Consider the following 14,687-nt stretch of genomic DNA (forward strand, 5'->3'; position numbering starts at 1 on the left):
AGGATTAGCCAGAGACCTGATTTTTTTTTTTTTAATCTCCTTCCTCTTAACAGAGTGTTTATTGACACAAGTGTTTACTAACACTGGACCAGACAATAATCTGGATGTTGTTATCTCTCTCCTGGCCTTTGGCGTGTACCCCAATGTGTGCTATCATAAGGAAAAGAGAAAGATTCTCACCACTGAAGGGCGTAATGCGCTTATCCACAAGTCATCTGTTAATTGTCCTTTTAGCAGCCAAGACATGAAGTACCCATCTCCCTTCTTTGTTTTTGGTGAAAAGGTAAGAAAAGATTAGTTTAGAAAAGTTTACATTTAAAATCCAAATTATCTTATTAATGTGCAGTGGGAACATGAGTTTTAATTTTCAAAGCATAGTTCATTATCATTATATATGGTAGTTGATTGACAGTTGGAATGTCAACTATTTCCTCTTGCCTCTTTCTCTGTCTTCAGATTCGAACCCGGGCCATCTCTGCTAAAGGCATGACCTTAGTCACCCCCTTGCAGCTGCTTCTCTTTGCCTCCAAGAAAGTCCAGTCTGATGGACAGATTGTGCTTGTAGATGACTGGTATGGATTTTCATATGTGAACTCAACTGAATTCTTAAATTGAAATGTAATGGGATTCAGCTGCTAATCTAACTTAATTTGTGAAACATGGCAAAATTTGATGGCACAAGTGAGATGCTTTATAACACTGTCTTTTCTTGGCGAGTAGTATATCTTAGGAGTATGGTTCATAGTTGGTAGTAAAGTCAAGTCTTAAATTGACTGTACCAGCAGAAGCAGATGCTTTAGGCATTGGAGCCGCATCCACTACCATGAATACTACACTAAGGAATTAGAGTCTGATTGGAGCTTGGGCACTTCTTTTTTCTGTATACTTTATAGTACTTAGAGACTAGTGGTGAGTGGGTAGTAAGCACTTGGCAGAAATTGATAGAATATAACGAATGGTTAGTAGGCTCAGTCATATTCTTGAAAACTTGCAAAACTAACAATCTTAGTGTCTTATTTCATTCTTCTGTTGGAGGCCGAGTGATCTGTATGGTAAGAGTGTTTGGCTCGATAGACTTTGTGGTTCACATCTCCTGCCAATAGCTAGCAGCGAATTTCAAGAAGTTACCTTAGATTATTATTCTTCCTACCGTGTTTGCCTAATTCTGGGGCCATTACATTAGTTGAAAGTATTGGTACTTGGAAAGAAGTTAAATTTATCCCATCACTTGCCATGTGTGAAATTGAAAGATAATAGTCTTTTTCTATGTGTACCACGTCTCTCATTTTTAATCATTTTTCTCTATTTTAGGATCAGACTGCAAATATCTCATGAAGCTGCTGCCTGTATCACTGCTCTCCGGGCAGCCATGGAGGCTCTGGTTGTTGAAGTAACCAAGCAGCCTGATATCATCAGCCAGTTGGACCCCGTTAATGAACGTATGCTAAACACAATCCGCCAAATCTCTAGGCCCTCAGCTGCTGGTATCAACCTTATGATTGGCAGTACACGGTGAGTACCACAGTAACTTCTCTTTGAACTAAGCAGAGTACAGTAATCTTATACTGGCCTAAAATTCCCACTGTTAGTTAATAGAGGCCTTGTTATTAGAGTCACAGTTCTAGACAAATGCTGAATATGAAGTCTAGTTCTGGTTAGCACACTCAGAAAAAAGGGTGTTACTTTTGTGTTAATGATCTATTACACCAGTGCGTGCTAGAGTTAGAAGGAGATCTTTAAAGTACATATAGAGCCCAGGATAGGTCACATGACAGGAAAGTGAAAGACCCCAGACAGTCCTCTTCTCAGTACTGCTTTGCCATCTCCAAAGAAAAAATGATGAGGTGTTAAATTCATTCTTCAAATGAAAAGCATCAGGTTTATCTTAGGGAGATACAAGAACATAGCTATCTAAAAGTAAAGAAGTATGAAGTTTCTCTTAATTCTTAAAATGTTTTATCTGCTTCAGTTTTTTTCACCTTCAGAAAGTTTCTTTGCCCACAGCTTTTTCTTTGGAAATACTTGATGCCTGCAGGCAGAACAGCAGTACAGTCAACTCCCATATAGTCTCTTAGGTTTCACTCATTGTCAGCATTTTGTGACACTTGCTTTCATGTAAATGTTACACACTTCTTTTGCTTAATCGTTTGTGATTAAGTTGCATTTTACGTCAGTATGCTTCATGTATCTTTTGAGAACATAGCATAAACAATACTAGTTCACACCCCAAAAATGTGTTACAATAACACGATCTAATATACAACCATTAAAATTTTTTTAGTCACTCAAAAATATTCTTTAATCTCCCCAAGATTCGCTTACTGCGTTTGGTTATAAACTGTTATCTTAATGTATAGAAGTGCTGTGTGCTTTATGGATTCTGGCTTCTCGTTTTGCCTATAACTGAGTTAACTACTTCTTTAAACTAATGAAACATAGTACTTAGGGTGTGCCACACTGTGTTAAGTGCTTTTCTGATATTAACTCATTTTAATATTTAACCTCTCTATGATGTATTCAGTATTTGTGCCTTTGGCTTCATTCCCTTTATGCATTAAATTTTTGAATGACTGAATGTTTATATTTTGTGACTAGTTGAGAAGTACTAAGGATGCTTTGCTAAAGTGGTGGTTTTGTGTTCTTGCTAGGTATGGAGATGGTCCACGTCCTCCCAAGATGGCTCGATATGACAATGGAAGTGGATATAGAAGGGGAGGTTCAAGTTATGGCGGTGGAGGCTATGGGGGTGGTGGAGGCTACGGTGGCAGTGGCTATGGGGCTGGCTCCAGCTCCTACCGGGGAGGCTACAGAGGGACTTCCCGAGGTGGCTATGGAGGTGGCCCAGGGGGAGGCTACAGAGGGTCTGGGGGGTCCCAGCGAGGAGCTGGCAGAGGGGGCTATGGGAGCGGCTACTTTGGACAAGGAAGAGGAGGCGGTGGCTATTAAAGCTTGCGAGTGTCAGTGCCTGTGCACAGACAGGTAAAATAATGCATGCTGCCCATTTTCCCAAGTTGTTTATGTGCTGCCAATAAGTAAACCCATTTTTCACCCGTTCCGTGGTTTGTCGTAGTTTAAGGAAACTAAACATTTAGGTATATTGGTGATTTTGTTTATATTATGTAAAATATCATGCTCTATTATAAAAGTACTACAGTTTGTATTTTTTCTTTAAGGAGTAAAGATTTGCCTTTAAAGTTAACTTGATATTTTCTTGACTTTAGTTTAATACAATAGAAATAAAATATTACATTGAATACTGGCCATGTAGTTAATTATTGATCTTATTTACACATTAGAAAAATTTTACAATGGCACTTAATTACATCTGTTAGTTTTAAACATCAGAGGAAAAACTGTACTTCGTTTCACAAGTACACCAATTGATGTTATTTACTTACAGTAGTTAGAGTAAATAACCTTGAAATGCAGTTGTTATTCTTGCAGTAAATATGGCCAGTACACAATTGACATGGGCCTCTGTATCTGAATAAAACTTTTGACCTAGCTTTGTCTTTGAAAAATCTAAGACCAAGGTCAGCGTTCTCTTTTCTTAAGTTAGTTTCCAGTGTAAAAATTATTTTAAAATTTTAAGCAAAATTAAAAATTAATCTACGTAACCCTTGAATAAAGATTATATTTAGGAAAAGAAGCTTCACCAGTGCATAAAGTTTAGATATTTGACAAGTTACTCTACATTAACATGTATTTCAAAGGATATTTGTTAAGCTAGTCTATTTTAGTGGAGATGTTTATACGCTTATAACACTTTATAAGTTTCCAATGAATTTTCACATTTCTAATTTCATAATAGCACAGTATAGTAGAGATTACAAAGTTTTTGGATGAGACAGAACTGAGCTCACGTCTTAATGCTGCTGACACATGAATGACCTTGGGCAACTTATATTTTGTGTTAATGTCATTTTCAAAATCCTCTTCTCATGATACATATGTTCTTTAGATCACCTTTAGCAGTTACTGTTGATAAGCTGATTAGTCCAGTTTAGAGACTCTCAAATCTGTATCTCCAACTGAGATGTTCTTTCTGAGCATCCAGACCTTGGTAAACAACTACTTACTGGACATACATTTCTGTCCAGAAATTTTTAAAAAGTACTTTACAAACTGAAGAAAACCTCCTAACTCATCCTAAGCTCTATACTCTGTTCACTGTTCAAATGGTTTTTCTTTGTTTAAACGCAGATAGGAGTTTCTGCCACAGATAGGAGTTTCTGCCAAAGCCATAAATATCACCACATCTAGTCAATTCTTCTTCCAGAACACCTTCCAGTTGTGCTATTCTAAACTAGCTGCCTCTGTTCTATTCAGGCTATCATTAACTTGGATGTACACTGATGCAGCCTCTTAACTGATCTTCTTGCTTATTTAGTTCTGCCTGTCTACATACAGTCCATTCTCCACACTACAGTTAGATTAACATTCCCATACAAATCTAAGGTCACCACTGCACCCCTCTTTGCATAAGCCAGTGGTTCCTATTGCCTTTGGAGTAAAGGCTAAGCTCCCTTCTTATGCCCTCACTCCTGCCCTACACTCAGTTCCATTTAGTAGCCACACCGAAGTTCTAGCCTCAATCAATGGCTTTCTTGTGTCCTTTGCACATGTTGTGAAAACTCCCATAAAAGGTATAAATTTAGTAATGCCTCACCTGACTGGTACGTATTCCTCCAACTTCAGCTAGAAATGGGAAATCAGAAATGGCCAAAAGGGATATCAAATTACATTTTCTGAAGCTTGAAAGAACCACTCAGGCAGGCATAGTTCTCAGAATTTAGCTAGAAACATAAGGCAGTTGCTATGCAGATTTCTAGAACTCTTCTCTTTGCAGCTGTGTCCTGTATTCTGCCCCACAAATTTTAACTACCCTCCTCAAACTCCAGTGTATTAACTCAGTGAGACTGCTCTTCTCTGCTTGTTCCTTTCTCGCTTTGTCATGATCCAGAGTGCCTCCGCACAAAGTCAGGGTGGTCTTAGGCTCATCGAATTTTCCCCCTTATTTTGGGGGTCACAGTTCTACATTGCCTGTTGTCCAATGTCTGAAAGCAGTTGACTCTCATAATATTTTGTTGTCATTTCAACAATCTTCACAGCATCTTCACCAACCAGGCGTAGATTCCATCTTAAGAAGTCACTTTCTTTGCTCATCCCTAAGAAGCAACTCCTCTGTTCAAGTTTTATCATGAGATGGCAGCAATCCAGTCACATCTTCAGACCCCACTTCTAGTTCTCTTGCTGTTTTCACCGCAGCTGCAGTTACTTCCTCCACTGAAGTCTTGAAGCCTTCAAAGTCATCCATGAGGGTTGGAATGAACTTCTCCCAAACTCTGTTAATGTTGATATTTTGGCCTCTTCCCATGAATCACAACTGTTTTTTTTATATATATATAAATTTATTTATTTTTTTGGCTGCGTTGGATCTTTGTTGCTATACGTGGGCTTTCTCCAGTTGTGGTGAGTGGGGGCTCCTCTTTGTTGTGGAGCACAGGCTCTAGGCTCACAGGCTTAAATAGTCGTGGTTTGCAGGCTCTAGAGCACAGGCTCAGTAGTTGTGGCGCACGGGCTTAGTTGTTCCGTGGCATGTGGGATTTTACAGGACCAGGGCTTGAACCCATGTCCCCTGCATTGGCAGGCGGACTCTTAACCACCGCGCCACTAGGGAAGTCCTACAAATGTTCTTAATGGCATCTAGATTGGTGAATCCTTTCCAGAAGGATATCAACTTATTTTGCGCAGATCCGTCAGACGAATCACTATCTGTAAGACTTGAAAGTTGAAATTACTCCTTGATCTGTGGTCTGGATAATGGATGTTGTGTTAGCAGACATGAAAACAATACTAACTTTCGCACATCTCCATCAGAGATCTTGGGTGCCCAGGTGCATTGTCAGTGAGCAGTAGTATTTTGAAAGGAATCTTTTTCTGAGCAGTAGGTCTCAAAACATTCAGTAGACCATTGTAAACAGATGTGCTATCATCCAGGCTTTGTTCTGTTTTGAAAGTAGATTTAGCATAATTGTTAAGGGCCCTAGGATTTGCAGAATGGTAGATGAGCATTGTCTTCAACTGCATTATCCCCTAACAGGAGAGTTAGTCCTTTGAAGCCACGCATTGGCTCCTCCTCTAGCGTCTTCCTCCAACATAAGGCTGTTCTGTCTACATTGAAAGTCTTGTTCAGCGTAGCCACCCTCATTATCTTAGCTAGACTTCTGGATAACTTGCTGCAGCTTCTATGTCAGCAGTTGCTGCTTCACCTCGCACTCTGACAGAGACTGCTGCTTTTCTTAAACCTCATGAACCAACCTCTGCTAGATTCAAACTTTTCTTTAGCTTTTCACCTCTCTCAATCTTCGTAGAATTGAAGAGAGTTAGAACCTTGCTGTTGATTAGGCTTTAGTTTGAGGGAATGTGGCTGGTTTGATCTTCTATCAAGACCAGTAAACTCTCCTTATCAGCAGTGAGGCTGTTTCACGCATTCACTGGAGTAGCACTTTTAATTTCCTTCAAGAACTTTATCTTGGGGCTTCCCTGGTGGCACAGTGATTAAGAATCCACCTGCCAATGCAGGGGACACGGATTCAAGCCCTAGTCCTGGAAGATCCCACATGCTGCGGAGCACCTAAGCCCCTGCGCCACAACTACTGAAGCCACCGCAATGAGAAGCTCACGCACTGCAATGAAGAGTAGCCCCCGCTCGCCGCAACTAAAGAAAGCTCATGCGCAGCAACAAAGACCCAGCGCAGCCAAAGATTAATTTTAAAAATTAAAAAAAAAAAAAAAAAAAAAAAAAAGCCTTCCCAGGCTTCCATGGTGGCGCAGTGGTTGAGAGTCCGCCTGCCGATGCAGGGGACACGGATTCGTGCCCCGGCCCGGGAAGATCCCACGTGCCGCGGAGCGGCTGGGCCCGTGAGCCATGGCCGCTGAGCCTGTGCGTCCGGAGCCTGTGCTCCACAACGGGAGAGGCCACAACAGTGAGAAGCCTGTGTACAAGAAAAAAAAAAAAAGCCCCTCCCATTGAATACACTCATATGTTAAGTAATCTATTTTAAAAAAGAACTTTACATTCACAACTTGGCTAACTGGCGCTGGAGGCCTAGCTTTCAGCCTCTTTTGGTTTTTGACATGCCTTGTTCGCTAAGCTTAATCATTTCTAGCTTTTGATTTAAAGTGAGACATGTGACTCTTCCTTTCACTTGAACACTTAGAGGCAGGCCATTTTAGGCTTATTAATTGCCCGCATGTCAATATTGTGTTTAAGAGAATAGGTTAGGCCCAAGGAGAAGGGAAAGAGAGGGGTATGGCCCATCAGTGGAGCATTTATCAGTTCAGTTATTGAACTCATTTATCAGTTCACCATCTTTTATGGGCATGGTTTTTGGTGCTCTAAAACAATTAGAATAGAAACATAAAGATCACTTATCACAGGTCTCCATAACAAAATAATAATGAAAAAGTTTGAAGTATTTCGCGGCTTACCAAAATGTGACACAGACATGAAGTGAGCAAATGCTTTTGGAAAATGGTGGCAGTAGACTTGTTTGATGCGGATTTGCCACAAACCTTCAATTTGTATAAAACCCATCTGTGGAGTGTGTTAAAGCTAAGCGCAATGAAAGGTATGCCCACACCATTAAATCTCTGATTGAGGTCACCTGAATTTATCAGACTACTTCAGTGATAATTTAACTTTTAAGAAAAGAATCTATTTCCTAGGAACTAATTAGGGTGACCAGATGTTCCCAGTTTACCCAGACTGGTTTTCTGAGACATGGGAAATGCTAAAACAAAGTTGTAGGCAAACTAGGATGAGTTGGTCACATTAACCTTAATGGGGGAATCTTTCAGAAATTTCAAGACTTTGAAATTGCATATTTCTTTCAAACAAATTTAAGGTAAAGGCAACAAAGGATTTGGCTACGAATCCAGTATTTTAATGTTTCTCAACTGGTAAACCTGTATAATACTTTTCATGTTAATCTGTAAAAAATGTGAAATATATACTTGGTGGTTATTTTTAATACTATAGTAATTTTAACTTAAATAATTGAAAATTTTAGCTCTTTTTAAAATAACAGGAAGCATAAGAGGCTTAGGTTAACCTGCTGACCTAAACAGAACCTAAGTTATAGGGCATTAGTAGTAGTACTAAGCATTTCCAAATTAAGCTAGTATTCTTATGATACCTGCCCATGGCTTCAGAATTTTATTAGGAAATAAAGTGAATTTAGCTTGTGTAACTGCAAAATCTGAAAAATATCAAATTACCGAAAAACACATGGCATAATATTTAGTATTAAAATAATGATATAAAGTTGCCTGAATTTTCTACGGAACAAATCAGTATTCTGTAGACAAAGCAACACATTTTGTTAAAAGCTGTTTTAGGCCTCGGTTGAGTAATAATAAAGAATATGTAAAAGGAAACTTAAATACTACCTAGTTCAGTTGGCTTAAGCTTTTGGTGACTGAGAGGCTCCTTTGAGAGTATGAAAGTTATGGACTCTCTCCGGCAAAGAGCGTGTACACAAAGTTTTTAACTTAAAATTTCAGGTAGTTCACAGACTCTTGGCGCCTGTACTTCAGTTTAAGAATGGCTGATTTGATTCAATCACTGAAAATATAGTATATTTGTATAATTTTCTCATTTTCTACTTTAATACTTTGGAAGAATTAGACCCCTGTCCTCAAGTTTATTGCTTTCTGATTATAACTGTTAAATCTATAAGGTAACATGCATCTTGGGTGTCTCACAAAGAATAGTAACTTGCTCCTATTTTTTTTTTTTTTTTTTGGCCATGCCGGGCAGCATGTGGGATCTTAGTTCCCTGACCAGGGATTGAACCCATGCCCCCTGCAGTGGAAGCATAGATTCTTAACCACTGAACCACCAGGGAAGTGCTCCTATTATATTAGCAACTTTTCTGTACCTTGTGCTACTGAGGAGTGCCTCAGTCCCTTGGTTTGTAGCCACCTGCCACTTTTCACTGCTTCTAATAAACTGACAAGAGGCTCTAGCATTATAGTTCCCATTCTTTTCTTCAATTGAGAGTTTACGATAGCTGCTACTGGCATTGCAGCAGAGCAAAGGAAATCTCCACTCCTACTGCCAGCTCCTTACAAAAAGGCAGAAAGGGGTTCTAATTCATCCCTTTTCATTCCACACCAAGGCCACTCTTCTAATCTTGATTTGTCCAGTCCTCACCTCCAGAATCCTAACATTTCTGTCCCCAGCAACTGTGATGAAATATCCTTAAAAGTCCTAGATTGTAAATCTCATTTCAGTCTTTTGCATAAGCAGAGACCCATTGGTAGCATTCTTTTTAAACTGTTAGCAGTTATTACTTGGAATGCACAGCACAGTGGGGAATATAATGGTTACTAAGACCCAATGCCTATACTACAAAATGAGCGTCCAGTAGGCCAGCCAGATATGTGCACGAATGAGGACAGAGCAGAAATATGGAACCACCTCTAGGTTCTAAATTAGAATCTCTTATTTTTATACATCTTTGTTGGAGTATAATTGCCTCACAATGGTGTTAGATTCTGTTGTACAACAAAGTGAATCAGCCATATGCATACATATATCCCCATATCCCATCCCTCTTGCATCTCCCTCCCACCCTCCCTATCCCACCCCTCTAGGTCATCGCAAATCACCGAGCTGATCTCCCTGTGCTATGCTGCTGCTTCCCACCAGCTATCTGTTTTACATGTGGTAGTGTGTATATGTCCATGCCACTCTCACTTCACCCCAGCTCCCCCCCACCCCGCACCCCCCACCCCCGTCCTCACAAGTCCATTCTCTACGTCTGCGTCTTTATTCCTGCCCTGCCACCAGGTTCATCCGTACCATTTTTTTTTTTAATTCCATATGTATGCATTAGCATACAGTATTTGTTTTTCTCTTTTTGACTTACTTCACTCTGTATGACAGAGGTCCATCCACCTCACTACAAATAACTCAATTTCGTTTCTTTTTATGGCTGAGTAATATTCCATTGTACATATGTGCCACATCTTTATCCATTCCTCTGTCGATGGGACATTTAGGTTGCTTCCATGTCCTGGCTATTGTAAATCGTGCTGCAGTGAACATTGTGGTACATGTTTCTTTTTGAATTATGGTTTTCTCAGGGCATATGCCATTGTTCTAAATTAGAATCTCTTTTAAAATGTATAAGAGCTATGCATGGGTTGGTCCTGGTAGAGGAAACTTCTTAAATCCCATTTGAGGAGTAGAATTAGTATTTGTCTTCCCTTGACCTAGAAAATTGGTTAAGACAAGTGGTAAACAGAATAATGGCTCCTCAAAGATGTCCACATGCTAATTCCCAGAGCCTGTGAATGCATATCTTACATGGCAAAAGGGACTCTGCAGATGTAATTCAAGTTAAGGACCTTGAGATGGGGAAATTATCCTGGATTATCCGAGTGGGCTCAATCTGGGCTCAATCTAATCATGAGTCCCTAAAAGTGGAAGGGAGGGAGCAGAAGAATTGGCTCAGAGAGATAAGATTGAAGACAAGGCAGAAGAAATTAAAAGCAGAAAAGGGACTCAGTCCATTGTTGCTGGCTTTGAAGATGGAGGAAGGAGGACGTAACCCAGATGCAGTTGGTCACCAGAAGCTGGGAACAGCCCTCAGCTGACAACCATCAAGAAAACAGTCCTACAACTGCAAGAAACTGAATTCTGCCGACAACCCAAATGAGCAAGGAAACAAATCCTCCCCTAAAGCCTCCAGAAAGAAACAAACCCCTGTCAACACTGATGTTAGGCCGGTGGGACCCATGCCAAAACTGCAACCTACAGAACTGTTTGATGATAAATTGGTGATGTTTAAACCTCTAAATTTGTGGTAGTTCGTTATGACGGAGAGAAAAATAATAAGGGTGGGAAAGTGAAGGAGGGAGAAAAATAACTATCAAAGTTCAGATTTCTTAGAAAATCTTAAAAATGCTTTGTGCATGCTTTAGAGATAGGAGAATAGGAGAAAAAAAACAAAACCCTGTATTCTGAAGTGGGCCTGGGGAAAAAAGTAATTGGTTGGAAACCAATGGCAGCAACAGAAAGGAGGCAAGTAACCAATGAGTGAGAAGTTTGCCCCTGTGAGGCTATTGCTTTCTGTTTACTCAAAAGAGCCTATCTTTGTCCATCACATACTCTTCCTAAAGCGAAAAACAGGGAAGTAGAGGAAGAGGATTGTGAAGGAAAATCCCCACTTTTACAGCTTATAAAATTCATTATAGAGAGATTGTTCTTGTTAAGGCCTCCTCCGTGGAATTATGTCACCTGGCTAAGAAGACCTTGTGTTTAAAAAAAAAAAAGCTATTCAATGAAACACTGAAGAACAGCTACTATACTTCATTCAACTCTCAGCCTCAAGAGATTCTCTATAGCAACACAGGGTCGCCTTTGCTAAGTTACAGATAACACAAAGTACTGAATAAAAGTCAAATTGTGGAAGGAAAGATTGGGGACTGAAGCCTGAGTGCTTATTTTCTTTTATACCCTGAAGTCAATGTAAGCTGTGCTTTGTGAAAAAGACCAGTTTTTTCTTACAAAACAAACACCCTATTTTAGAGGACTCATGCCATCCAATTTAAAGATTATATTTCCTAGCTTCATTTGCAGTTAGATGCAGCCATGCAATCAGATTCTAGCTGGAGGGAGGCATGAAAGTTGAAATAATGTGTGTGACTTTGAGGGAGAAATACATTTCTTTGTTTTTTGCCTCTCTTATTTTGAATTTTCTTGTTTCCTATAGTTAAGCCTAAACATAGTGCTATCTTATCTTATTCCAGTTACCTGCACAGATAAATGGGAATGAATCAGATATTGTCCATAAACTTTTTTTATTTTTTCAATTCTCTACATAAAGCACCTAAAGCTTCTTATTGGACTCAGACTATATAAAACAATATTTAAAACCACAGTTGTTTTTGGAATTAATGATGATGGTATATACTAAAAATATACTAAATACCACTGAATTATATATTTTAAAAGTGAATTTTATGATATGTAAATTATATCTCAAAACTTATTTAAAAAACGTTAAAATGAATCATTCAATGAAAGCATTAAATATTTAAATTTTAAAATTAAGTTTCACATTTAATTAAAACTACCATTTCTGTGGGATACGAGAATTATTAAATATCTGAAACATAAAACTTTAACATAGATCCAGATGCTTTAACTTGTTACTATTCTGATAGCCCCCTTTAGGTTTGCTTCTATTTTATTATTATTCATTTCCAGATTCAGATTTTGCATTACTTTGGAGAGCATATTATCATCTTTTTTATCTCCTGAAGCAGTCCCTTTGCTGAGGGTTTCTTCTGCTACAATAAAAAACTGTTCAGTTGGTTGAAGAATGCTTACTCCGTAGCCATTGTTGTTGTAAATATGATTATTGGTCATCTTCAACTTGGGTGCTGGAAGAACCTGTTAAATTATTCAAGGAAATTAGTTTTTCAATTTCTATAAAAATAAAATATGAACTAATGAACATCTCATAAACTCTAGAACTTATTCTTGAGTTTACACATTTCTTTAGAACAACAATCTCAGTTTTGAACAAGTATTATTTTCCTCACTGGATTAATGTAATACTAACTACAAAAGGTTTTAATATTAAATGGAGTTTTCAATTTTATCCATTATTGATAAAGACAACTGATTCTAGATGGGGATACAGCAATATCCCATGAAGTTGACTTTTAATATAACATGATAAATATGAAAATAATTTCAGATAATGAAAATGCTAAAGATGAAAATAATTTAAAATAATGATATGTAAATTAGTGTTCTAGGGAAAACTTCATTAACTATACGAGTCTAGAGAGGGACCTAGAAAGGTAGAATTTATAGAAGTAGAAAGGAATGGGAAGGCATTTCACTTATAAATTATTGCTATTAATGTTTTAATTGGTTAGCTTAAATTATTTTACAAAGTTTGAAAGTAAGACTTAAAATATTTAATATATTTATCCTCTTAATTTGCTTTACCTTGGAAAATCTATTACAAGTCTGCTCAGTGAAAAATTAAAACATTTATAAGAGTACTTTCTCATATTCAAAGTTATTTACTAAGAATTTAAGTTGAAATTATTAAATAAGACTAAACTTGTTTCCTATCAACCATCATTTAAACCATATTTTAATTACTTGTACCATACTTTTCCAAATCAACAATAACATTTAGACTAAAATTTAAGACTGAAGGTATCTTTCTAATAATTATTTATAATTCTTACAACAATTCTATGTTAAAAAATGTGAAAATACCTTCATATTAACTCCACCTAAGGTGCTTTTTGAACTGTCAGTTGTTCTGAGGTTATTACAGTGATGAATTTCGTTCCTTTCCAAAATGGCTATGCTTCCAGGATACAGTTCAACACCAGCACCCTGTAAATTAAAAGCAAATAAAACAATCTATAAAACACATGCACCTCTCCAAAATTTTCTTTAGATTTGAAAGCTGTAATTCTGTATTAGCAATCTAAACACACTAAGTTACATGATAGTGCAAACAACAATTTTGTGGAGATAATGTTTAAAACATTTGTGTCAGAGAATCATTGGGCCTAGAAGGAAGGTTGAAGTCATATGGCGTATAACATTCTCTCCTACCCAAATCAAGTCTTAGAAGGGAGTCAAAGACCTCTTTAAGCAACTTTCAATAGTTACAAAAATTCATTTATATATACTCTAAATCCCTCATAATTCTACTTAAGTATTTCCTTATTTTAGTGGGAACTAAGAAAAAGTCATTCTATAAAAAGGTCTTATTTTTCTGCTTCCTTTAATCTTTTTTTCATTCAATTTTCTAGTCCTTTAATGGTCTTTGTGATTGTTATCTTTAGACTCAAGCTGTCAGAACTAATCACAATACCTTACAGCAATGTCTGATAGCTTATAAGTACTTACATCTTTTTAAGTAAACGATCAAGTAACTGACTCATGATCTGTTTTACAGCCACTGATACCTATATTTTTTTAAAAATCACACATAAACCAAAACTAGTAATTTCTTACTTTGGACTTAGGCAGTTTACTTTTCCTAAGTGTACTAAGTGTATAATGACACACGTATACTTGTTCTCACTTTATTTACTTTTGTCAGTTTCTAAGTTTAATTATAATTCAATTAAAAGATAAAATAATTGTTACCCTTTGTTTCCATATTAAGATCAGTCAAAGTTATCAATAGCCAAATAAACCCATAAATTTTATAAAATAAAATACCTGGGCACCAGTTATTTCACAGTCTGTAATTGTCAAAGCAGCTCCTGTAAGAACACACACTCCTGTTCCTTCACATTTTAATACACAGTTTTCTAGAGTCATGTGACCAGACTCCACCACCACAATACCATCAACTGTCCCTTGTTGTATCAAAGATAGATGCATTAATTTCACATTATCAGCTTTGGACACCACAAAACTGTCATAAGAAGGTTCAGAAGTAATCATAATTTCCTCTCTCTTTCCAATTCCTGATGTATAAAGACAAAAATACATAATTAAATCAGTACTCCCAAAGCTTAAAGCCCTTTAGTCATTCAATAATACTTGTTCTTACTAAGTTTTTCTTTTCACACATTTTAAATAAGTAACATCTGTAATTATTCAGTCAACTAATTAGATACTTAAC

General features: G+C 37.5%; 2 protein-coding genes across 5 annotated transcripts in view; one reads left to right on the forward strand and one right to left on the reverse strand.

Moving 5' to 3' along the window:
• DHX9 (DExH-box helicase 9) overlaps window positions 1–3,259 on the forward strand; it is a 54,919-nt gene extending 51,660 nt beyond the window's left edge. For 3 of the 4 annotated variants that reach the window (XM_032637409.1, XM_032637417.1, XM_032637426.1), the window contains 4 exons: window positions 54–283; window positions 457–572; window positions 1,312–1,512; window positions 2,649–3,259. In XM_032637409.1, the coding sequence (XP_032493300.1) occupies window positions 54–283; window positions 457–572; window positions 1,312–1,512; window positions 2,649–2,946 (845 nt within the window). In that variant the 3' untranslated portion in view covers window positions 2,947–3,259. Of the gene's footprint in view, window positions 1–53; window positions 284–456; window positions 573–1,311; window positions 1,513–2,648 lie in introns of those variants that run through there. The other variant, XR_004350722.1, reaches the window with a different exon arrangement.
• Window positions 3,260–10,116: 6,857 nt separating this feature from the next.
• The window catches only part of SHCBP1L (SHC binding and spindle associated 1 like), a 46,312-nt gene continuing 41,741 nt past the window's right edge, over window positions 10,117–14,687 (reverse strand). The window contains exons 8-10 of the mRNA XM_032607634.1: window positions 14,279–14,529; window positions 13,316–13,438; window positions 10,117–12,469 (exon numbers count right to left, since the gene is read on the reverse strand). Coding sequence (XP_032463525.1) covers window positions 12,218–12,469; window positions 13,316–13,438; window positions 14,279–14,529 — 626 coding nt within the window. The 3' untranslated portion in view covers window positions 10,117–12,217. The remainder of the gene's footprint in view (window positions 12,470–13,315; window positions 13,439–14,278; window positions 14,530–14,687) is intronic.

Source organism: Phocoena sinus, chromosome 1 (genome assembly GCF_008692025.1).
Source record: "Phocoena sinus isolate mPhoSin1 chromosome 1, mPhoSin1.pri, whole genome shotgun sequence".
Classification (NCBI taxonomy): Eukaryota; Metazoa; Chordata; class Mammalia; order Artiodactyla; family Phocoenidae; genus Phocoena; species Phocoena sinus.